The 26,252-nt window shown below is 42.8% G+C and overlaps 1 protein-coding gene across 1 annotated transcript; it reads right to left on the reverse strand.

Annotated features, from left to right (window-relative positions):
- Positions 1-97: 97 nt before the first annotated feature.
- On the reverse strand, positions 98-26,252 carry NOL7 (nucleolar protein 7). Its single transcript, XM_075828419.1, has 8 exons — positions 26,076-26,252; positions 21,374-21,434; positions 20,783-20,841; positions 20,228-20,268; positions 19,749-19,803; positions 15,223-15,344; positions 2,164-2,241; positions 98-591 (listed from the first exon to the last, which is right to left on the reverse strand). Exons 1-8 carry the CDS (start codon positions 26,192-26,194, stop codon positions 527-529), a joined length of 600 nt encoding a protein of 199 aa, XP_075684534.1. The 5' UTR covers positions 26,195-26,252; the 3' UTR covers positions 98-526.

Below are 26,252 nucleotides of genomic sequence, written 5' to 3' on the forward strand. Positions count from 1 at the left end.
ATTTTTTCTATATGCGGCCCACTTACCCGGCCGAGTTTGAGACCCCCGCTGTAGAGCATCTCCATTCAGTTATTCACTTTTCATGACAAACCAGAGCTCACACAGAAAGAAATCTTTAATAAGTAAAAATTAAACATATGCCTACCATATTACACAGACAACGGATTTACAGTATAGACAACTGAATGCTTTATACTACAATATCCCAAAAAATGAGCATCTGGATCGTTCTGTTGTCATGAAATAAATGAGTATCCATTCTCACAAATGAAATGGCAGTTCAGTTTCCAAAATATGTTATGTAAATAGGCAATCCATGTACCACAGACAGTGCACATCTTTCCAACATGTGAGGAGCACACGGAGCAGTAAAATATCAATTGGGTTAATAAATAACACCCACTATAGCGGTGTGTGTATAATACAAATCTGGAAAACAGGCAGATACTCCGGAGTTATACATCACACTTCGCTGTCACAGATAATAGACAAGCTTCAAAGACAATATTTCTCGTTTCTGGAAGGGTCAAAGTTTCTGTCTGTCCGCCCATATAAGATTGAACTTTGCAGCTCTCTGTTTATTTTCCTCACCTGCAGGAATAAAGAAACATCATTGTAGATCGATGGCTACACTGATCTATAGCAGACATATCTTATCACCCCACCAATGACACGTCAGAAGGCTGTAGAATCTGGATTCTCAGAAAAGGGTATTGAAACAGTCACAACCGTGGTGTGCCACGTATCTCTCAGAGAGGAATTTTAAAGACAAAACTGCTTAAAGAGAACCTTTCACCTCCCCATACATATGCAGCTGAGTGCAGCATGTAATGGGGAGGGCTGCACAAACCCTGGGGCACTTTACATTTTTTCTACCTGCCTCCGTTATTTAGATATCTGTGCCGTTATATTCGAAATAACCCCCTGAACGGTCAATGGGGCGTGTACTGGCAAGGGGGCGTGTTACTATGGCTGTGACACTGTCCAATCAGATGCAGACAGTGTTACAAGACCGAGGATAGAGGAACGCGCACGCACACACGCTGACTGAAGGGGCCGCAGTGTTATTCACCGCAGCTTCTTCAGTGTTTACTAGGCACAGCGCCATACACTTCCGTAGCGGCTGTGCTTGGGATTGGAGCTCAGTTCCTTTTCCTTTAATGGGGCCGGTACTGCAATCCCAGGCACAGCTGCTACGGAAGTGCACGGCGCTGTGCCTGTGAACTAGGAAAAGGCTACGGCGACGAATGCTGCGGCTCCATCAATAAGCTGATCAGTGGGGGTGCTTGGAGTCGGACCCTTCACCGATCGGATATTGATCACCTATCCTAAGGATAGGCGGTCAATATGAAATGCACGGACAACACCTTTAAGTGTTGTGATGGCTGGGCTAATGACTTGGAGGGGTTGTCCAGCCCCTAAAAAAAAAATTTATGGACTATCCACAGGATAGGTCATCAATATCTGATCGGTCGGGGTCCAACTGCCGAGACCCCTGCTGATCAGGTATTTTGAAGGGGCTGCAGCGCTCGTACAAGTGCTGCTTCCCCTTCATTTCTCTTACTGCTCACACTGAATCGCAGACACACTCGTAGCAGCGGTTGATTGTATCACAACCTTCTCCCATTCACTTCAATGGGTGAAGGTTGTAATACTGTGAATCGCCGCTACTGCTGTATTGGCGATTAACAGTGTGAGCAGTGACCGGAATGAAGGGCTGCAGCCAGTATAGGCCATACATTTTTGTGGACTGGACAACCCCCGTTAACTTTGCACACTTTGGCCACATGGAGGCAGTTACCAGTGCACACCTGCACACATTTGTAACTTGCTGTTCATGTGCACAGAAGAAGGTCCTTCTGGATGAAGCAATTTGCGACAGATCGCCTTTGACAGTACAGAAGCATCATGTCCTGAAACAGCGGGACAGTCCTTGAAAATCAGGGGCACATGGGAGGCATAATAAGCTTCAAGGACTGTGGGGGCGTCAATAGTGAGAAACATTGCTATAGACAATATACTTCACAAAACACTTCTGTACATGTTATCGAGAAAAACATTTTAAAGAGAGAAGAGTTCTCCTGATATTCAGAAAAGCCACCAACTGTATTTTATAAATTAATGAAAATAAAGCAAAAGAAAAAACTGTTGATAAATACACACCCCAGCTGTTGTCAGTGAATTGTGCTGCTGGCTTTTTAATCGAACCCCTTTTCCGTGAAATGGAGAGAAAGTCATTGGCTGTAGAGTAAAGAAATATTCACATTACATTTACATTTCTGTCAAGTAAACATTCTGATTTCTGCAAATCTGTTCTATCTTCTTGTAGTGGAAATTACAGATTTCCAAAAATACAGGAGGTATTAGACGAGCGCCCGCTTGGCACCAAATTAATGAAAATCTCTACCCTAACATTCTAAGCAAACTGTCTGATTGATTTGCATGTCGCTTTGCTTGAAATGTGTCAGATTTATAGTAACTGAAATCAATGAATGGTGCTGAATAAATTGGAGGGCTCTAAGGCGCACCATAGTCCCTTCAATCCAGATATCAGTGGTGGTCTGAGCCCATAGACTACACATATGTTACATTCTAAAACAGATCTATGGCAGGTAAAAAGATACGTTTATGTGGATTGCTCCTTCAAATATTGGGGCAGATTTGCAACGGTGTCAAATTTTGGCACAAATTGGTGCACTTTTGAGGAAAAAAGGGGGGGGGGGGGGGAGTAGATTAGCTGGAAAGAGGTGTGACTTGCCTAAAAGGGTGTGGCTTTGAATGCACAAAAAAACTGGTATAAAATAAGCCAAATCAAAAGTGCTATAAGGAAAAGTGTCTAACAGGTAATTCAAGATGCACCAAAATAACTTGGCACATCTTGTGCCGGCCTGTTCAAAGTTTACACTGTAACTATCAGACAGGATTCTGGCTACTCAAGTTAAGCTGTCAGAAAGAAGAGCCCCAAAATACATCAAGTAGTTTTGTTAAATTCTGAATAAAAGTAGTATTTGTATTAAATTGCAGGAATATAACGGCTTGAAAACCCCATATATAACCTGGACTGTCTGACTATTGTCATGTCTGATCATACACGTTAACTTTCTCTTGGCGAAACCTTCTAATGTCATGTGTCTGCCTTTATCTCCCCTTTCTATTAAACCAGCATAGAGAAACACGCATGGTAACATGGGAGATCCGTGTGAATAGACAGAGGACTGTTTGCTTGCTTAGCGGTCCTGACACTTGCAGTCAGACTTTCTTGGCCAGGATTTTTTTTCCCCCAGCTGACCGTAAAGCGCAAAAAAAAATAAAAAAAAAATAAAAATCTTTCAACCAACAATGTTAACAATTAAAGGGGTATTCTCGGAATCGACAATTATTACCTATCCACATTAAAGTTGATAATTGTCAGATGGGTGGGGGCCCCACCGATTGTGAGAATGGGGGTACCAAACCCCCTGTTCCTCCTCACTAATCTATTCAACATCTATGGGAATGACGGCAACAGAACTCAGCTCTTTCCATCAGTCCCAAGGACATTTTTGTTTATTATTTTTTTTAATTTACTTTGAGAATTTTAGTATTTTGGAATCTTTCACTGCTATACTTGTAAAAAAGAAAAATTAAAGCAAAACTTTATTCCTAGTTGATGGACAAAGCCTGTGATAGGCATGTTTTTACGTGTTGCAAAACTGGCACAGACAGACAAAATCTCACAAGCTAGCTAGGGTTGTCACGATACCAAAATTTGGACTTAGATACCGATACTTTGTTTAATATTGCGATTTGCGAAACCAAAACTACTTGCCAACAATAAAAATTTAAATTCTTCTATTTTCTTATGGGAGGCACGAGGTGTGATGACTTTTGAACCTCCATGTGCCTCACATTTATAGTAATTAACCCAATCATGTTTCTCAGTCATAATGGACAACATTGGGTTAATGTTTGAGGTGCATGATGGGGTTAATTACTATTGTGAGGCACATGTCAATTAATACCACCATATAAGTCAAAAGAAAGCAGTTTTTATTTTTTACAGCGTACACATCATAAATGAAGCTATAAATTTGTTATTACGGTTACGAAGTGTATATTTTATGTATGGACACTTATTTTAAGTGTTTTTTGTTTTTTAAAAAGTGTGTAATTGGAAAAACAAAAAAAATATTTTTTTTTAACATTACTTTATTTTAACTTTTATTTTTAAACTTTAAAGAGGCTCTGTCACCAGATTATAAGTGTTCTATCTCCTACATAATGTGATCGGCGCTGGAATGTAGATTCGTGTTTTTTATTTTGAAAAACGATCATTTTTGAGCAAGTTATGAACTATTTTAGATTTATGCTAATGACTTTCTTAATGGACAACTGGGCGTGTTTTTACTCTTTACCAACTGGGTGTTGTACAGAGGAGTGTATGAGGCTGACCAATCAGTGTCCTGCACTTCTCATTGTTCCAGCCCATTGTTAGTGTGATTGTGCAGTGAAAGAAGCTGGGCTGGAGCAATGAGAAGTGCAGGACACTGATTGGTCACCGATTGGTCGGCCTCATACACTTCTCTTTACAACGCCCAGTTGGTAAAAAGTAAAAACACGCCCAGTTGTCTTTTAACCCCTTCCCGCTCCTGGACGTACTATTACGTCATGGCAGCTGTATCGTTCGCGCTCCATGCCGTAATAGTACGTCACGGGAGTAACGGCCGTTTCGGCCGTCCTCCCGACACATACAGGAGCTGTGACAGCTGCTGTCTTGTTCAGCAGCTGTCACAGCTCCTACAGCGGGGACCTATCGCTGTGTCCCCGCTGATTAACCCCTTAAAAGCCGCGTTCTATAGAGATCGCGGCTTTTTAGGGGTTAAGCTGCCATCGCCGGCCTGCTACGCGATAGCGGCCGGCGATGGTGACTATGGCAACCGGACACCAAACAATGGCGTCCGGCTATGCCATAGACGGAAGCCTAGTGGGTCCTGACAACGTCAGGACCCACTATGCTTGCTGTCAGTGAGTAGCTGACAGTTCTAATACACTGCACTACGCATGTAGTGCAGTGTATTAGAATTGCGATCAGGGCCTCCTGCCCTCAAGTCCCCTAGTGGGACAAAGTAATAAAGTAAAAAAAAAGTTAAAAAAAGATGTGTAAAAATAAGAAAATAAAAGTTTTAAAAGTAATAAAAGTAAAAATCCCCCCTTTTCCCTGATCAGTCCTTTATTATTAATAAAAATATATAAACAAACAAATAAACTATACATAATTGGTATCGCCGCGTCCGTAACGGCCTGAACTACAAAATTATTTCATTATTTATCCCGCACGATGAACGTCGTAAAATAAAATAATAATAAACCGTACCACAATCACAATTGTTTGGTCACTTCACCTCCCAAAAAATGGAATAAAAAGAGATCAAAAAGTCGCATGTACTGAAAAATGGTACTGATCGAAACTACAGTTCGTTACGCAAAAAATAAGTCCTCGCACGGCTTTATTGATGGAAAAATAAAAACGTTCCGGCTCTTAGAATAAGGTAACACAAAAAGTGAATGATTGTTTACAAAACGTATTTTATTGTGCAAACGCCATAAGACATAAAATAACTATAAACATCCAGTATCGCCGTAATCGTATCGCCCCGCAGAATAAAGTGAATATGTCATTTATAGCGCACGGTGAACGCTGTAAAAAAAAAAAGAATAAAAAAACAATAGTAGAATTGCTGTTTTTTAGTCACCACGCCACCTAAAAATAGTATAAAAACTGATCAAAAAGCTGCATGCACCCCAAGAAAACTACAATGGATTCCTCAAGGGGTCTAGTTTCCAAATTGAAACCACAGAAAAGGCCATACTCACAGATTAGGTGGTGGGTAAAATACCCGTTCCAAACAGGACGCAACCAGGTCAGAGAATGCTGTTGATGGGAAGTGCCCAGGTGTGTTTAAATAATGATAGCCACTCCCACTAACCTTGAGGGGAGTGGTGTGTTGGGCATGGAAGTAAATGTGTAATAATAATAAATAATAAAGTACTGTGTATAGTGTACATGTGAGGTATAGGGGACATGACTAAGTGTAGTGTGTAGAAATCAGGGCTGTGAGTGAAACAAAAAAAGTGAGTGGAGAGTGTAAAACATGGAGGCATAGTGTTTGGATAGTGAGGCACAGCATATATCGCCGAATAGCAGCCTATTTATAACGCCCATACTGTAAGAGAGCGGGCTGCCCTGCATGCAGTGCCAAACATCCGCACACCAGGCTATCCCAGCATCATAAGACCCGGGCGCGTCCTGAAAAAAAGTATGTACAATGTAAGTAACACACCTGGGCACTTCCCATCAACAGCATTCTCTGACCTGGTTGCGTCCTGTTTGGAACGGGTATTTTACCCACCACCTAATCTGTGAGTATGGCCTTTTCTGTGGTTTTAATTACATTCTATGTCCCATTTTTTTGTATATCTTAGTTTCCAAATTGGGGTCACTTTTGGGGGGTTCCCAATGTTTTGGCACCACAAGACCTCTTCAAACCGGACATGGTGCCTAATAAAAAAGAGGCCTCAAAATCCACTAGGTGCTCCTTTGCGTCGGAGGCCAGTGCTTCAGTCCATTACCGCACTAGGGCCACATGTGGGATATTTCTCTAAACTGCAGAATCCGGGCAATACGTATTAAGTTGCGTTTCTCTGATAAATCCTTTTGTGTTATAAAAAAAATGGTATAAAGAGGATTTTCTGACAAAAAAAATATGTAAATTTCACCTCTACTTTGCTCTAAATTTTTGTGAAACACCTAAAGGGTTCATAAACTTTCTAAATGCTGTTGTGAATACTTTGAGGGGTCTAGTTTCTAAAATGGGGTATTTCATAGGGGTTTCTAATACATGGGCCCCTCAAAGCAACTTCAGAACTGAACTGGAACCTAAAAAAATAAATAAATGAGGCAATACTTCATTTCTTCCATTATACTGATAATGAGCCGTGCCCACCCCAGTTTTGACCGTTTATATAAATGGAGACCCCTATTAGACCGTTTCAGTGCCCGGTTTTCCCAAGCATACACCCCGAGAAGTGTATTTCTATTGATGAGTCCCTGGTACATTTTAAAGGGAGGGTTCAATTCCGCGAGTACCTGCCGGGTAAGAGGGCAAGGTATGGCGTGAAGATGTATAAGCTGCGAGAGTGCATCAGGGTATACCTACAGGTTTAGGATATATGAAGGAAAGGCCACCCCCAAACCAGACTGCATCCTGGATTACAATAGATACATGGGAGGGATGGACTTGTCAGATCAAGTCCTGAAGCCCTACAGCGCCATGCGGTGTGGTATAAGAAGCTGGCCGTGCACATCATACAGATGGCTTTGTACAATGCGTACGTGCTACGTCGATGTGCAGGCCAGACGGGAACTTTCCTGGAATTTCAAGAGGTGATAATCAAGAACCTAATCTTTAGGGTCCAAGAAGGGGGGGCAGCCAGTACTTCTGGAAGCGGGGCCACACGCATCGTACCAGGGCGGCAACACTTTCCAGGGGAAGTTCCCCAAACTGGCAAGAAGGGAAAAGGTCAAAAGAGGTGCAAAGTCTGCTATAAGAGGGGGATAAGGGAGGACACAATATACCATTGTGACACGTGTCCCGAATAACCAGAGCTCTGTATGAAAAAGAGTGTTTTAAAATTTATCATACATCCCTTGGTTTATAATTTACCCCAATTTTACTTACCCTGATGCACTCCGCACAGCTTATCCCCCCTCGTCTTTCCCTTCTGAGCCCTGCTGTGTGCCCAGGCAGCTGATAACAGCCACATGTAGGGTATTGCCATACCCGGGAGAACCCACATTACAGTTTATGGGGTGTAGGTCTCCGGTCAAAATGCTCACTACACCTCTAGATGAATGCCTTAAGGGTGTAGTTTTTAAAACGGGGTCACTTCTTGAGGGTTTCAACTGTACTCGTACCTCAGGTGCTTCTGCATACATGACTTCGCACTAGAAAATCCCCAGTAGGCCAAATGGTGGTCCTTTCCTTCTGAGCCCTCCCATGGGCCCAAACGGCAGCTTATCACAACAAATGGGGTATTGCGGCCCTCAGAACAAATTGCGCAACAGAATGGGGTATTTTGTTTCTTGTGAAAATAAGAATTTTTGAGCTAAAATTACATATTATTGGAAAAAATATATATTTATTTAATTCCCAGCCCAATTCAAATAAGTTCTGTGAAGAAACTATGGGGTCTAAATGGTCACATTACCCATAAATTAATTCCTTGAGGGGTGTAGTTTCCAAAATGGGGTCATTTGTGATTGGTTTCTATTGCTTTGATAGCTCTGGGGCTCTGCAAATGCGACATGGCACCCGAAAACCAATCCAGCAAAATCTAGACTCCAAAGAACACACAGCGCTCCTTTCCTTCTGAGCCCTCCCATGGGCCCAAACGGCAGTTTATCACCACAAATGGGGTATTGCTGCACTAAGGACAAATTGGGCAACCAAATGGGGTATTTTGTTCCCTGTGAAAATAAGAAATTTTGATCACAAATGACATTTTATTGGAAAAAATGACATTTTTTTCATTTCACATCCCAATTCAAATAAGTGCTGTGAAAAAACTGTGCGGTCAAAATGGTAACAAAACCATAAATTAATTCCTTGAGGGGTGTAGTTTCCAAAATGGGGTCACTATTGGGGGATTCCTACTGTTTTGGCACCTCAACACCTCTTCAAACCTGGCATGCTGCCTAAAATATATTCTAATAAAAAAGAGGACTCAAAGTGCACTAAGTGCTTCTTTGCTTCTAGGGCTTGTGTTTTAGCCCACGAGCGCAGTAGGGCCACATGTGGGACATTTCTAAAAACTGCAGAATCTGGACAATACATATTTAGTAGTGTTTCTCTGGTAAAACCTTCTGTGTTACAGAAAAAAAATGAATAAAATTGAAATTCAGCAAGAAAAATGAAATTTGCACATTTCACCTCCACTTTGCTTTAATTCCTGTGAAATGCCTGAAGGGTTAAAAAACTTTCTAAATGCTGTTTTGAATACTTTGAGGGGTCTCGTTTTTAAAATGGGGTGTTTTATCAGGTTTCTAATACATAGGCCCCTCAAAGCCCCTTCAGAACTGAACAGGTACCTTAAATAAAAGGCATTTGACATTTTCTTAAAAATATGAGAAATTGCTGTTTATGTTCTAAGCCTTGTAACGTCCAAGAAAAATAAAAGAATGTTCAAAAAACGATGCCAATCTAAAGTAGACATATGGGAAATGTGAACTAGTGACTATTGTGGGTGGTATAACCGTCTGTTTTACAAGCAAATGCATTTAAATTCTGAAAAACTCAATTTTTTCAAAATTTTGCAATTTTTCACCAATAAACACTGAATATATCGACCAAATTTTACCACGAACATGAAGCCCAATGTGTCACGAGAAAACAATCTCAGAATCGCTTGGGTAGGTTTAAGCATTCCGATGTTATTACCACATAAAGTGAAATATGTCAGATTTGAAAAATGGGCTCTGAGCCTTAAGGCCAAAACTAGGCTGCGTCCTTAAGGGGTTAAGAAACTAATTCGCATAAATCTAAAATTGCTCATAACTGGGTCAAAAATTATTGTTTTTCAAAATAAAAATCACTGTTATCTACATTACAGCACCGATCAGATTATGTAGGAGATAGGGCACTTATAATCTGGTGACAGAGCCTCATTAATGTACTGGCATATATCTATATACCAGTACATTGGCCTGCATACTGAGAGTACACGGGCAGTTGTTAGGACATACCCAAGTATGCCCTAACAACAGGAAATATGGTCAGACAGCCCTGGGGTCCTCCAATGGACCCTGAGCTGTCTGCCCATACATAGTATGTCCCTCGATCGCGTCACAGTGATTCCGCTTTGATCGCAGCATTCAAGGGAATAGCAGCGGCGATCAGAGGTTTCTCTGATCTCCGCCGTTAAGTGTGCGACTGCGTAATACAGCCATTGCCCCGCTCCTGACAATGAGTGTGCCGGTGTGGTCAGCGCTGCACTAATGAGCGCCGGCGTTGGCACTGAAGACAGAACACGGGGGTGCTTTGCAGTGCGCCCGCCATGTTCTCTGTCTTCAGTGCCGGCGTTTATTAGTGCAGCGCCAGCCGCATCACATCATGCCGACCGCACGCACACGCAGGCACGCATGCATTAGTTCACAGTACATAGGTTGTATTGCACTTCACCATTTTTATTTAGGCTTTGAAGGACAGTCAGACACGTGCCCCAAGTGTCTTCACGGCTCTGCTAAACTTACGCATCTACTGGAGATGTCCAAAGCTTTCTCTCATTTTAGAGAATAACACAGGCCAATGGCAACCCACTAAATAGCAAAAATGTGTTTGTTTTTTTCCCCTTTGTGGTTGAGTACAAGGGGTATTTGGGGAAAATAACTTTGCGTAATTTTTTTTTGTACTTACATAAATTAAACTATTCTTTAATTCAGCCAAATATGATTGTCATGCTAGACTCCTGTATGTCCGAGACAAATAGTGCCAAGACATGTGCAAATGGACAAAGCTTAACCCTTTAGTGACCAGCCTATTTTAGGCCTTAACCCCTTAAGGACGCAGCCTAGTTTTGGCCTTAAGGCTCAGAGCCCATTTTTCAAATCTGACATGTTTCACTTTATGTGGTAATAACTTCGGAATGCTTAAACCTATCCAAGCGATTCTGAGAATGTTTTCTCGTGACACATTTGGCTTTATGTTAGTGAAATTTGGACGATATATTTAGTGTTTATTGGTGAAAAATTTCAAAATTTTGAGACAATTTATAAAAAATAGTTTTTCAGAATTTAAATGCATCTGCTTGTAAAACAGACAGTTATACTACCCAAAATAGTTACTAGTTCACATTTCCCATATGTCTACTTTAGATTGGCATCATTTTTTGAACACTTATTTTTCTTGGACGTTACAAGGCTTAGAACATAAAAAAAAGGCGTTTAAGGTTAACCTGTTCGGTTCCAAAGTGGTTTTGAGGGGCCTATGTATTAGAAACCCCCCATTTTGAAAACTAGACCCCTCATAGTATTCAAAACAGCATTTAGAAAGTTTATTTAACCCTTCAGGTAGTTCACAGAAATTAAAGCAAAGTAGAGGTGAAATTTTCAAATTTTATTTTTCTTGCTGAATTTCAATTGTGTTCAATTTTTTTTTTTGTAACACAGGTTTTACCAGAGAAACACTACTAAATATGTATTGTCCAGATTCTGCAGTTTTTAGAAATGTTCCACATGTGGCCCTACTGCGCTCGTGGACTAAAACACAAGCCCTAGAAGCAAAGAAGCACCTAGTGCATTTTGAGTCCTCTTTTTTATTAGAATATATTTTAGGCAGCATGCCAGGTTTGAAGAGGTGTTGAGGTGCCAAAACAGTAGGAATCCCCCAAAAGTGACCCCATTTCGGAAACTACACCCCTCAAGGAATTCATTTATGGGTGTGGTTACCATTTTGACCGCACAGTTTATTCACAGCACGTATTTGAATTGGGCTTTGAAATTAAAAAAAAAAAAAAAATGAAATTTTTTCCAATAAGATGTCATTTTCTATCAAAATGTCTTATTTTCACAGGGAACAAAATACCCCATTTTGTTGCCCAATTTCTCCTGAGTGCAGCAATACTCAATTTGTGGTGATAAACTGATGTTTGGGCCATGGGAGGGCTCAGAAGGAAAGGAGCACCATTTGGCCTACTGGGGATTTTCTGGTGCGAAATCATGTATGCAGAAGCACCTGAGGTACCAGTACAGTTGAAACCCCCGAGAAGTGACCCCATTTTAAAAACTACACCCTTAAGGCATTCATCTAGCGGTGTAGTGAGAATTTTGACCGGAGACCTACACCCCATAAACTGTAATGTGGGTTCTCCCGGGTATGGCAATACCCTACATGTGGCTGTTATCAGCTGCCTGGGCACACAGCAGGGCTCAGAGGGGAAAGACGAGGGGGGATAAGCTGTGCGGAGTGCATCAGGGTAAGTAAAACCGGGGTAAATTATAAACCAAGGGATGTATGATAAATTTTAAAACACTCTTTCATACGGAGCCTTAGTTTTTCGGGACACGTGTCACATTGATATATTGTGTCCTCCCTTATCGCCCTCTTATAGCAGACTTTGCACCTCTTTTGACTTTTTCCCTTCTTGCCAGTTTGGGGAACCTCTAGAAATTCCAGGAAAGTTCCCCTCTGGCCTGCACATCGATGTAGCACGTACGCATTGTACAAAGCCATCTGTATGATGTGCACGGCCAGCTTCTTATACCACACCGCATGGCGCTGTAGGGCTTCAGGACTTGATCTGACAAGTCTACCCCTCCCATGTACCTATTGTAGTCCAGGATGCAGTCTGGTTTGGGGGTCTCTGTACTGGTACCTCGTACAGGTACATGGGTACTGGTGTGACATCTCTCTTGTCCTTGTACTTGACACACAATATGTTGCTGCTAGAATGTGCCCTGCTCTCACCCCTTCTGAGTGTTTGCCCAAGCAGAGTCTTAGGGAGGCCTCTCAGATTTCTTCTAGCAGTGCCACATGCCGCAGTACTTCTGGAAGCGAGGCAGTTGAAGAGTGGGACGCCGGTATAAAAATTATCCAGGTAGAGGTGGTGACCCTGGTCCAGCAGTGGGTGCACCAAATCCCACACAATTTTTGCATTAACTCCTAGTAAGGGGGGCATTCTGTGGGCTGAATACTGGTGTCCTTCCCTTCATATATGCTAAATTTGTAGGTATACCCTGATGAACTCTCGCACGGCTTATACATCTTCACGCCATACCTTGCCCTCTTACCCGGCAGGTACTGGCGGAATTGAAGCCTCCCTTTAAAGTGTACCAAGGACTCATCAATAGAAATACACTTCTCGGGGGTGTATGCTTGGGAAAACCGGGCACTGAAACGATCTAATAGGGGTCTCCATTTATACAAAACGGTCAAAACTGGGGTCATCTCGGGGTGGGCACTGCTCATTAGGAGAAGCAAAGTATTGCCTCATTTTTATTTTTTTTTAGGTTCCAGTTCAGTTCTGAAGTTGCTTTGAGGGGCCCATATATTAGACACCCCTATGAAACACCCCATTTTAGAAACTAGACCCCCTCAAACTATTCACAACAGCATTTAGAAAGTTTATGAACCCTTTAGGTGTTTCACAGGAATTTAGAGCAAAGTAGAGGTGAAATTTACATATTTATTTATTTTTGGTCAGAAAATCCTCTTTATACCATTTTTTTTTTTAGAACACAAAAGGATTTATAAGAGAAACGCAACTCAATATTTATTGCCCAGATTCTGCAGTTTTGAGAAATATCCCACATGTGGCCCTAGTGCGGTAATGGACTGAAGCACCGGCCTCCGAAGCAAAGGAGCACCTAGTGGATTATGAGGCCTCTTTTTTATTAGGCACCATGTCCGGTTTGAAGAGGTCTTGTGGTGCCAAAACAGTGGAAACCCCCCAAAAGTGACACCAATTTGGAAACTAGACCCCTTGAGGAATCCATTGTAGTTTTCTTGGGGTGCATGCAGCTTTTTGATCAGTTTTTATTCTGTTTTTAAGTGGCGTGGTGACTAAAAAACAGCAATTCTACTATTGTTTTTTTATTCAATTATATTTTTACAGCGTTCACCGTGCGCTATAAATGACACATTCACTTTATTCTGCGCGGCGATACGATTACGGCGATACCAGATGTTTATAGTTTTTTTTATGTCTTATGGCATTTGCACAATAAAAATTCTTGTGTTACCTTATTCTAAGAGCCGTGCGAGGACTTATTTTTTGCGTAACGAACTGTAGTTTCGATCAGTACCATTTTTCGGTACATGGACTTTTTGATCTCTTTTTATTCCATTTTTTGGGAGGTGAAGTGACCAAACAATTGTGATTGTGGTACGGTTTATTATTATTTTCTTTTACGGCGTTCACCGCGCGGGATAAATAACAAAATAATTTTGTAGTTCAGGCCGTTACGGACACGGCGATACCAATTATGTATAGTTTATTTGGTTATTTATCTATTTTTATTAATGATAAAGGACTGATAAGGGAAAAAGGGGGATTTTTTACTTTTATCACTTTTAAAACTTTGATTTTCTTATTTTTACACATCTTTTTTTTTTTTACTTTATTACTTTGTCCCACTTGGGGACTCGAGGGCAGGAGGCCCTGATCGCAATTCTAATACACTGCACTACATGCGTAGTGCAGTGTATTGGAGCTGTCAGCTACTCACTGACAGCAAGCATAGTGGTTCCTCATTTTGTCAGGACCCACTAGGCTTCCGTCTATGGCATAGCCGGACGCAATTGTTAGGCGTCCTGTTGCCATAGTCACCATCCTTGGCCGCTATCGTGTAGCAGGTCGGTGATTGTAGCTTAACCCCTAAACAGCCGCGATCACTAGTGAACGCGGCTTTTAAGGGGTTAATCAGCGGGGACACAGCGATCGGTCCCCGCTGCAGGAGCTGCGGCAGCTGCTGTACGAGACAGCAGCTGTCACAGCTCCTGCATGTGTCGCGAAGACGGCCGAAACGGCCGTTACGTACTATTAGGTCATGGAGCGCGAACGATACAGCTGCCATGACCTAATAGTACGTCCAGGAGCGGGAAGGGGTTAATGACCAGGCTATTTTTTAAGTTTTGTTCGTCTCATTCAAAGAGCTTTAACTTTTCTATTTTTACGTCAACATAGCTGTAGGTGGTCTTGTTTTTTGCGGGACAAGTTGTATTTTTTGATAGCACCGTTTTGGGCTACATATAAATGTATTGATTAATTGTCATTAGCTTTTTTTTTGGGAGGGTGGAATAGAAAAAAAAACAAAAAACAGCAATTTCGTTACTCTTTTTTTGCGTCCTAAATTTACCGTGTGGTATAAATAACACAATAATACATTAATCCCTCCTTCCAAAACCACTCAGATGCGCATCTGAGGGGTTAAACGTGCAAGATCGATACGGGTATCGATCTCGCCTGTTCGATCAGGGAGATTTAACTGCTCCCGGCTCTGTTTATTTATTCTGATGCAGCGCCGTTAAAAGGTGTATGCATCAAAATAAAGCCCGTTAGTGACCGCCGTGAAAAGGCATATTTGGCGGTCACTAACGGGTTAAGCAAGCGTCAAGCAGCCTCTATACACATTAGGCTGAGGAATGTAAAGACGTAGATGAAAGCTATACCATTCTGTACAATATTTACCAGTTGTCCTGTTCTTGGTTTTCCCATATAGCTTTCGCTTGATGAAAGATTTTGCTCTTTCCTGCAGTAAATCTCTTGCACTGTACTCTTCCAGTGTAGTTACCTTGTAGTTATTTTGCAACCTAAGCCAAATGAAACAGAACATTACACGTAAAACGAGAGGACCAAACGATTAATTTCTTTAATGTTTATAGACAAATAGGTTAAGACCATAGCAAACAGATGAATTATCTATATAGCTTTCAGACGAAAAACTAGCATGCTTCTTGTGAAATATGAGGATGTTTTGAAGCTCACTGACAAGGTTTGGGTTATTATGCTCAGTACAGACACATTTCCAGTGCATGATGCCATATTAAATAGCAGGTCACACAACCTACATCATGTTCTGCTTAGAGTTATTAAAGCATACCTAACTTTCAGAATAAGCGGTCGTGTGTGTACATTAGGAACAACACTATTTCTGGACAATAAATGACATGTATTTTACATTTTTAATCAGTTTTCCCCTCTGCAGATGCTCTGTAAGGCCCCATGCACACGAACGTAAAAACGCCCGTAATTACGGGCCCATAGACTTCTATTGGCCACGGGTACCTAACCCGTAAGCTTACGGGAAGGTGCCCGTGCCGTTGAAAAATATAGAACGTGTCCTATTTCAGGCTGTAATAACGGCACGGGCAGGCCCATAGAAGTCTATGGGGCTCCCGTAATTACGGGTGGCTACGTGTGTGCAGCCGTAATTACGGGAGCGTTGCTAAGCGATAGTCACTGTCCAGGGTGCTGACAGAGTTAAATGATGGGCAGTAACTCTTTCAGCACCAGGGACAGTGACTACCGATCCCAATATAGATCAACCTGTAAAAAAAAAACAAAAAAAAAAAAACACACACCTTCATACTTACCCAGAACTCCCTGCTTCTTCCTCCAGTCCAGCCTCCTGGGATGACGTTTCAGCCCATGTGACCGCTGCAGCCAATCACAGGCTGCAGCGGTCACATGGACTACCGCGTAATCCAGGGAGGTCGGGCTGGATGTCGCAAGAGGGACGCGTCACCAAGACAACGGCCGGGTAAGTATGAATTTCTTTTACTTTTACTGCGGAAAGGGCTGCCCCTTCTCTCTATCCTGCACTGATAGCGAGAAGGGGCTGCCGATTAGTGCAGTGCAATTTTGCAGCGAACATGTGCCCGTAAATACGGGTGGAATACTGGTGACACCGGACCCGTATTAACGGGCACGGGTTCGTAAATACGGGTCGAATACGTGTGACCAACGACCTGTATTTACGGGAGAAAAAAAAAACAAAAAACGTTCGTGTGCATGAGGCCTAATTCTCAGTTCTCTCAGCTAGTGGGCGGCGCCTAAGTGCTGTTGTGTCTTCTATACGCTGCACACAGAAGAGAACATCCTGCTCTCCTATCTCGATCATACACAGTACTGTGCAAAAGTTTTAGGCAGTAGTGCAAAAATGCTGCAAAGAATGCTTTAAAAAAAAAAAAAAAAAAAAAAAAAAAAAATAGTTTTTTTTTATCAATTACCAAAATGCAAATTGAATTAACAGAAGAGAAATGTATATCAAATTAATATTTGGTGTGACCACCCTTTGCCTTCAAAATATCAATTCTTCTAGGTACACTTGCACACAGAATGGAGGAACTCGGCAGGGAGGTCGTTCCAAACATCTTGGTGAACGAACCACAGATCTTCTGGGAATGTATTCTTACTCATATCCTTCTGTCTCTATGTAATCCCAGACAGACTCAATGATGTTGAGATCAGGGATATGTGGGGGCCATATCATAACTTCCAGCACTCCTTGTTCTTTACGCTGAAGATCTCTCTTAAATGACATTGGTTGTATGTTTGGGGTCGTTGTCCTTCAGCAGAATAAATTTAGAGCCAATCAGACGCCTCCCGGATGGTATTGCATGATGGATAAGTATCTGCCTGTATTTCTCAGAATTGAGGACACCATTAATCCTGACCAAATCCCCAACTCCATTTGCTGAAATGCACCCCCAAACTTGCATGTAACCCCCACCATGCTTCACTGTCGCCTGCAGACACTTATTATTGTACCGCTCTCCAGCCCGTCGGTGAACAAACTGCCTTCTGTTACAGTCAAATATTTCAAATTTGGACTCATCAGTCCAGAGTACTTGCTGTCATTTTTCACGCACCCCAGTTCCTATGTTTTCATGCATAGTGGAGTTGCTTGGCCTTGTTTCCATGTCTAAGCCTGGGTATGGCTTTGGCCGCAATTCTTCCATGAAGCCCAGTTCTGGCCAGACTTCTCCGAACAGCAGATGGGTGTACCTGGGTCCCGCTGGTTTCTGCCAGTTCTGAGTCAATGGCACTGCTGGACATCTTCCAATTTAGTGATCTGCTGCATTCAATTTCTTTGTCAGACCACTGCTTCTACCGTGCTTAACGTTGTGCTTGTTCAAAAGAGCTTGAATAGCACATCTTTTAACCCAAGTCTGCATTAAAATATTTGCCTGGGAGAGACCTTTCTGATGAAGTGTTACTACCTTGTGTATTGTTGCTGTGCTCAGTCTTTGCATGTTGGATCTGTGACATGAAATGGTCTTCCAAAACCTCAGCTTTGTAGCAGAGTTTAGCTGTTCCTCACCCAGTTTTAAGCCACCTAGACCGCTGTTTCTGTTACAGTTAATGACTTTCAAGCTACATAGGAAAATGATGATCATTATAACCTGTTTGGTATAAATTGTTAATCATACACCTGACTATAATCCAACAAAACCCATGATTTTGTGCAAGTGTACCAAGAAGAATTGATGCTGTTTTGAAGGCAAAGGGTGGTCACACCAAATATTGATTTGATTTGGATTCATCTTCTGTTCATTCACGTTGTATTTTGCTGATAAAAAAAATACTATTAACACTTCTATTTTTGAAAGCAATCTTACGTTGCAGCATTTTTCCACAACTCCCTCAAACATTTGCACAGTACTGTATATATAGAAGATGCAGCAGGATGGAGGAGATTATACAGCAGTAATGAGCAGTGTAGCTGAGAATCCAGCACTGAAGTTAGAGAAATCTTACTAGAAGCTGTCTGGCTCACATTTTGCTCCCCTCTCCATAGGCTTCTATGGGCAGCTTGTTTGTGCCTGTCTCTCTATTTACTCCCTCCTGCTACTGTCACCTTTATAGACTTCTATATTCAGGCAGTGAAGACACTTCCCACTTTCTGTGGTCTGTCAATTCTGCTCTGTAAAGGACGACAGATCAACAGGGGGTAGACAGCAAATTACAGGAAGGGAGACACCTAGTGGCAGTAACCACACACAGAAATTGCATGGATCAAACAACTACATTTTAACAGTAAGTAAATTACAAAGTTGATCTATATCATGTATACTATTCGATTAGCATAATTCATGTGACAAGTTAGTGTCCATTTAAAGGACCAGTGTCACGGGAAACAATTTTTTTAGACCAATTTGCTTTTAGTGTTTTATTAAACTTTTTTTATTTATTTGTGTGTTTGTGTTTTACTTTTTTTTATTTTTTCACTTTTTCTTGTCCATGGGGGCTGCCATTTTTTTTCCCATCTCTGTATGTGTCGATTAACGACACATACAGACATGGAATACGGCACATACAGTCCCATAGTGAATGCGAACGGGGCCCGTTCATCCACTATGCTGTACGCCGTCTGTGTGGGAACGGCGCATGCGCCGCTCCCACACAGTCCAAATAGAACTGTGCGACGTCCGGCGCCTTTTTCTTGTGGACCGGAAGTCGCGGCCGGGCAGTAAGATTACTACTTCCGGTCGCGGCTTCCGGACTTGTGCACTTGGAGCGGCGGTAGCAGACGGACCGGAGGGAGCGGCGGCGACTGGAGCAGGTAAGTTATTTCTGTGTATGTAAGTGTTTTACTGTGTGTTTACTACTGTATGTTAACCTACTACACTGTGTGTTAGATCAAAAAATGGCGACACAGTGTAGGAGGTTTGACCGTTCAATCCCCTCGTTTCTCCCGGCACTAGCCAGGATAAAGGAGGGGGGATTCTGTGAGCTCACTAGAGCGAGTGAGTTTTCTCAAATTTTGCAGCATAAAGCTATGTGGTTGCTTTACCACATGCAATGCTGCAATTTTGGGAATTGCTCCATCTAGTGACCAGCGCTGGGAAATATTATAAATTAGAATCTAATTTATAATATTTCCTGACTCATGAAAAAATTAAAAAAATTAGAACAATGTTTAATCACCTATACATTAACTGTTTAACTAAAAAAAAAAATATTTTTTTCTAGCGACACATTCCCTTTAGGCATTTAGACAGTAATCAACTCATGAGCAATAAAACGTAAAAATACATCAATCATGGGCTTGTACAAAGGGAATCCTTTCCGCTAGGTTTGGCCATATACAAACTCCACCATATATATATGTAGCCTAAAATCAGAACTCCACTGAGCGAAGTTTTACTTTTATGAGCATATTTTGACCGTCACAATTTCTGCTCTTAGTATGTTAACCATGAAACCGGTACCTTTTTCGAGGAAGCAACTTCTTTGCATATGTCTTTTTGACATGTCCACCATTTCCTGCCAAGTTAAGTATATTAACATTTAGTTTATGTACTCAACACTTTCTTTAACATAAAGCTCAAGGCTTCACTCTGGCCAGAAAATACAATTTTATAAAATTGACACAACTTCGGTCAATATACCCTTTATTGCTTATTTATTTTTTAGCCATTGTCCCAAACATGCTCATTTTTAACTTATGTTAGGACAATTGTTCCCCTTGCAAACTCCTTTTGGCAACTGCTGCTCCATGATTCAGGGAGTATCAGTGGTTGCCAAAGCCCATCCCCTATCAATCAGTGCTATGAAGCCATTAGCTATAGCTGTAGGGCACTGAAGTCATCACTGCCCACCCTTTCTCACGACAGTTTTTTAGGCTTTGTGACATACTACTGGCCTGTATGAATACATAAATAGTAGAGAAGTATTAAATAAAAGGTACCTGTTTTATTCTGGTCTTCAAGTTGTTCACTTGATTCCTCCCTTGGAAAAGAATAAACCGAATCATTGCTTCTATAATAATGGTCAAACATTTTTAAAGTTTAATTTGTCCCAGCTGATAAAACTGCCCATGGTTAAGAAAACTTCTAGAAACTGCTGCTTGAGTACTACGTAGATATTTTCAGCAATATATTTGGATATTCACTACTGAATGGAATGGTGCAGCTTCACTTTGAAGGCTATGTACACCTTTGAGAAAGTTGTTTTTTTTAAATAAAAACGTGCATCAATGTTTGGTGCAGCTTTCGAATTACTTTATTAAAAGTTGTTTTTACTTTGAGTTGTTTTTACAGCTGCTTTGTATCCTGTATACAGAGCAGCTGTTTTTAGGGCTGAAACTTGTATCTGTCAAGTCAGTGGCACTGACGGGTTTAGTGTCAGCAGGTCCTGCATGTCTCTGACACGCAAGATCCACCCGTTACTGATCATAAGTTTTTAAAGGTGTACATAGACTAAGCCCAATTTCCCCCTGCATTTCCATTTTCCATGCCTTTACCGTTTATCTGGAAGAGAGCTGATGCTTTGGAGGATGGCATCCGGGAGTAATTTACTTTTCTAAAACAATAAAACATATCTACATGTAAACAAACGGCAATGGCTGCTGAGAATACAATACTATTGAGAAGACAAGAACATAGAATGATCTGCTAACTGATATTTTAGTCTCAAAACATAATTGCATCTGATCAGACACAAATATTCCCTATTGCTTCTATGGGCACAGCCTGCCATTTGCACCCAGCCTATCTCCCTCATATTGTTAATAATGTGTCTTAATTGGGTGATGTAAGAAGGAAACAATTCTAGGTATCTGCACCCAGATAAGAAAAAGGTACTGTGTTGTCAGATTAGCAGTAGTCTTTAAACTTGAGACACTGATCACTAGTTTAATCTGGTGATTTTTACATGTGACCACATCCTGTCAGTCTGACAGAATAGCAGGATGAGCTTGCTCTTGCATAAGCTTTATGATGTCTATGTCGACAAATGGATCTATCATATTCAGATCAGCGGAATCATTTTGCTTCTGTCTGAGACTATATGAAACAGAAAAAAAAAACGTAAAAAAAAAAAAAAAACACGGTACCTTTTGTTCTTTAAATAGCTCCTCCTTGCGCTTCCTCTTCTCCTTCAGCAAAGCTTTTTCTCTGTACACAAAGGAATAACAAAAATTACAATGACCCTATAGTGATAATTTTAGGGGGGGGGGGGCAGCTGTAGGCTTCGCAATTGGAGCAACTGCCAGCCAAAACGGACAGTGAAACAATGTAAAATGGTGTACATCGCGCTTCAATAGCAGTCAATGGGCAAGTTCACAGGTTGCACGCCTAAATGCTGACACAGAATCCGCTACCATTCCAGCGGCAATGCATGTGAATGGGGTATTTTATATTTGGGGCAAATCTATGCCGTATAAACATAGCCATATTGATATTTTGTTGCATGTCAGTTATAACTGAATTAAATGTGGACATGTGCAATATTATTTAGCCCAGGCCTTAGAGAGAGGGTTGTGCTTGTTAGAAAACACACATTTACAGCCAAAATCCCCTATTTTAATGAGTATAGGTCATAGAGACATATCAAAAGTTTGGATCGGTGGGGGTCTGGGTGCTAAAACCCCCACCGTCGCTGAAACGAAGGCGCAGAAGCGATCTGAGCACCCTGCACCTTCTGCTGTGATCAGCGCTACTTGTCAGGCTTACAGGGAGTCTGTCACCAGAATGTCCGTATTAAACTAGTAACAGGGTATTGTAGAGGAGACTAACCTGTTTCTAGTAATTAGTTTCAATGTCTGCTTACTGCCTCCTTTGTAGAGAAATAACTTTTATTAAGTTTATGCTAATGAGCATTTAGGCGCAATGGGGCGTGACCATTGCACCTAATTGCTCTTACATCACTCCCCAGTTCAACCCCCCTCCCTTCTTACATTGATTGACAGGGGCCAGGCTTTGTTGGCGGTACGTTGATGCATGGCCCCGTACGGTCTAACGCGCACGTCCCTTTCCTTTACTCAGCGCATGCGCAGTACGATGTTTCGGCTCTTCTTTCTAATCTAATAGTCAGAACATGTATATTTGTTTATGGCTGTTTTTTTTGGGGGGGGGGGGGGGGTCAAATAGCAGGGGAAATCATTGGTGGCAGTGTTCGTTCAGGACCGAGAACAGTACAGGATAGGGGTTGGAGCGAATACTTACGTCACTGTTGAAGGCGGTTCAGCGATGGTGTCTACTCACTCTCCTGCTCAGCGATCCGTCTCTTCCGGGTGTGGTCTGAGGTAATTGGCGCACGCGCAGTAGTGCGGAATAGAAGGAGCCGAAACATCGTACTGCGCATGCGCTGAGTGAAGAGCAGGAACGGCTCAATGTAAGAAGGGAGGGATGGGGGTTGAATTATGGAGCGTCGTAAGAGTACCTAAATGCTCATTAGCATAAACTTAAAAGGCAGTAAGCAGAAATGTAAACTAAACACTAGAAACAGGTTAGTCTCCTCTACAATACCCTGTTACTAGTGTAACACGGACATTCTGGTGACAGACTCCCTTTAGGACCAGTTCACATGGAGTTTGCCGAGTTCTTTGGCGCGGAAACTGCGCCGCAACACGTGCCAAAAAATGGGCAAAAATGCCTCCCATTGATTTCAATGGGAGGCAGAGGTGGTTTTTCCCGCGAGCGGGAAAACCGGCTCGCGGGAGAAAGAAGGCACATTCCCTATCTTCGGGCGTTTACGCCTCTGACATCAATGGGAGGCAGAGAGAGTATTTCACAGCGCTTTATGTCCGCGGGCAAAAAAACGCTGCGAAAATCGGCATGCAGGCAGAGGAAAATCTGGCTCAAACTTCCAAACGTTAATTTGAGGCGGATTTTCCTCCTACAAAAAACTCTGTGTCAACTCACCCCTAAGACGGGATCATATACATCCTATCTGAGTCGCCTTCAGCCTAACAGGGAGCGCTGATCACAGACAAAGGATATATTGGTTTGTTTTTTATTTTGTGATGGTTTCAGAAAAAAAAACACCACATTTAGGACCTGGAGAACCTAAGGGGAAAAAACTTACATCATTAAAGAATGTCCAACTTGCAACACCATTTTATATTAAAACAAAACAAAAAAAACTGTGAAAATACATTACTAAGGCCTCATTCACACGGCAGGGTTTCCCGGCCGGGTGCCGTCCGTTCATAAATCGGCCGGCACCCGGCTGCATTAGTAATAATAGACCCCTAATGGGGCTATTCACACGACCGATTTTTTGACGGCCGGGAAAACCGCCCGTCAAAAAATAGGACATGCTCTATTTTCGCCCGGGTACCCGGGTTTTCCGGCTCTTGCGCTCTATCTCCTCCTCCTCACAGCGCAGAGTGCATGTGAGGAGGAGGAGTTGATGCCATTCTGACGAATGGCATCGCTGTACACGGTGTGGCAGGGCCGGGGTGTACAGCAGGTGGAAGGGAGCGCTGCGCTGGCTCCCTTCTCCTGCTTGTTTTAAAAGCGCCCTAGCCCGGCGACACCTTTGATGGCGCCGCTAGCAGCTGCAGCAGCTGCGGCTGCTACTACTGTAGCGACGCCACTATAGCAGAGAGGGAGGTATCTCCCCGCTCTGCTATGTGCTAGTCGCACTTTAGCTCCTTGAAGGAGCGGAATCCCCGTGTGTTCGGGGATTCCGCTCCTGGACAGAGCGCTTGATGTCTCTGTCCATATCTGGGCAGTGACATCAGGGGAAACTCCTGAAGCGGAATCCCCGAACACATGGGGATTCCCCTTCAGGAGTTGCCGCTGATGTCACTGTCCAGATCTGCCCGGCCCGGCACGGATGCATAACTTTATGCAAACCGGCCGGGCAGAATGGCCGATTTTACCGGCCGGCACTCGGGCTCGGACGCGACCCGGTCGTGTGAATCCCGCCTAAGGCTCTGTTCTCATCTGTGTTGGAGACTCCGTCACACATTTTGTCATATTTGACAGTAAAAAAATAGCACTGCATGCAGCACTATTTTTCCTGTCAAAACAAGGGACTCCATTGTAAGTGAATGGGGACCATCGAGTGCCACTCGTCTGTTTCATAGAACAGATCGGGTTTTGTATCCTGGTTTCTACTATAAACAAAGACCACAACACTGAAAGGTGCCTTACGTTCACACGTGGTAGGTTTTTCGCAGAAATTTCTGCGACTGTCCCGTGCATCTAAATGGGGCTTTCAGAAATCCATGGACCTGCTGCAGAAACAACCCCATTCAGATGTATTGGAACGGTTTTGCAGTCGCAGAAACTTCTGCAACAAATCTGCAGGGTGTGAATATACCCTTAGGCCTCATGCACACGACCGTAGCCGTGTGCACGGCCGTGATTTTCGGGTCGGGCGGCTGCGGACTGTCAGCCGCGGGCCGCCCGCAAATCGTACGACATGCACATGGCCGCCGTCATTGTTTTCAATGAGCCCGGACCGCAGAAGATGTCCGTAATAGGACATGCCCGTTCTTTCTGCGGTGCGGGTTCCCGGGCCATGCACGGACCGTAAAAACTACGGTCGTGTGCATGGCCCCATAGAAAAGAATGGGGCCGCAATTCTCTTGTGGATTTTCGGGGGAATTGCGGCCGCAAAAACACGTTCGTGTGCATGGGGCCTTAGGCTACATTTACACAGGGTGGATACACAACGTAAATGTACACAGCGTATCCGCCCTGGCGACCACAGGGAACTCCGGATGAAAAACCGCACCAAATTGTAGTGCAGTTTTTCGGCGTGAATGTCCACTGCGGAAAACTGCACATTAATTAAAAAAACAAAAAACACATACTTACCCTCTGACATCATGCAGACTAGCCTCCTAGAATGACGTCACATGAGATAAATCATCATCGCAGGAGGCTAGTCTGCATGACGTCATGCCGGCCTAGACAAAGAAGCACAGAATTCTGGGTAGGTTTTTTTGTTCTGAGTTGCGGTTTTTGCAGCAGAATCGCAGATTCTAGAAAAAATGCAACATCTGATATTTGTTACGGGTTTTACCTCCCCATCGAATTCAATTGGGGAAAATCCACAACACAAAAGCAGTAATTACAAAATACAATTGACAGGCTGAGGATTAGAAAAAAAACGCACCGCCGGTCAAATTCTGAGCGTTTTTCCCGTTCATTTATGCAGCGTGGGGATGAGATTTGTTTAAATCTCATCCACTTTGCTGCTACTTTACGAAATCCGTTACAAAAAATCCTCAGTATTTACGCAACGTGTGAACTTGCCCTTATGGTCCAGAGCTGCATTCACAATTGTGCTGGCTTCACAGCTGAAAACGTATCACCTGCTGCTTCAGTGTCTGCAGACCTGGCTCTAGAGGCTTTAGGAAACAAGTCAAAGGGAAAATAGATGGAAAAGCCAAAGCAAGAGATGAAACAATCGTCACCCATCACTCAGCGTTTACATCAGTTGTCGCCTGTCAACAAATATCTATCCAAAAGTAGAGCAGCAGCGATGGACTGGTTTATTATTTTCTACATATAAAAGGAGGCTGCAATGCTGAATAATAGACCCTCGGGATGAATGCTCTGAGTCATTCAATGTAATGTATTTATACTAGCAGCTGCCCCCTATGGGTCATTATCAGAAGAACCTCTCTTATATAGGAGGGTGTCGCTGAGGTGAGGCACCACACACACCACTACAGTAATGAACAGAAGTGTCCCGTTAATACAGCCGTCGTTCTGCTGCTTTCCTCCATATTTCAAGATACACCCGGTGACTCCGTGTAGAGAGCCACGTGACAGATAGTGCCCCGGTTGTGTCACCTGTTAGCCGCCTCCCGTCTTGCCCGAGCACTTTCCTCCGCACTGCTCTTGGCGCTCTGGAACGTCACCTCTTCGGGTGCTTCATCTTCCTCACTTTCGAGTTCGTTCTCAGGAGTCATGCTTCTCTACTGCGCCTCAGCTGACCAGCGGAAGAGGAAGACCACAGACCAACAACAT

Source organism: Rhinoderma darwinii, chromosome 5, assembly GCF_050947455.1.
Source record: "Rhinoderma darwinii isolate aRhiDar2 chromosome 5, aRhiDar2.hap1, whole genome shotgun sequence".
Lineage (NCBI taxonomy): Eukaryota > Metazoa > Chordata > Amphibia > Anura > Rhinodermatidae > Rhinoderma > Rhinoderma darwinii.

What these genes read in the sequence shown, in the direction of transcription:
- NOL7 (XM_075828419.1), bottom strand. Translation starts at nt 26,194, where the DNA reads ATGACTCCTGAGAACGAACTCGAAAGTGAGGAAGATGAAGCACCCGAA. An exon ending in TGAAGACCAGAATAAAACAG is followed by an intron (nt 19,804 to 20,227) that starts GTACCTTTTATT and finishes TTAACTTGGCAG; the next exon opens with GAAATGGTGGACATGTCAAA. An exon ending in AACCAAGAACAGGACAACTG is followed by an intron (nt 2,242 to 15,222) that starts GTAAATATTGTA and finishes TTTACTCTACAG; the next exon opens with CCAATGACTTTCTCTCCATT.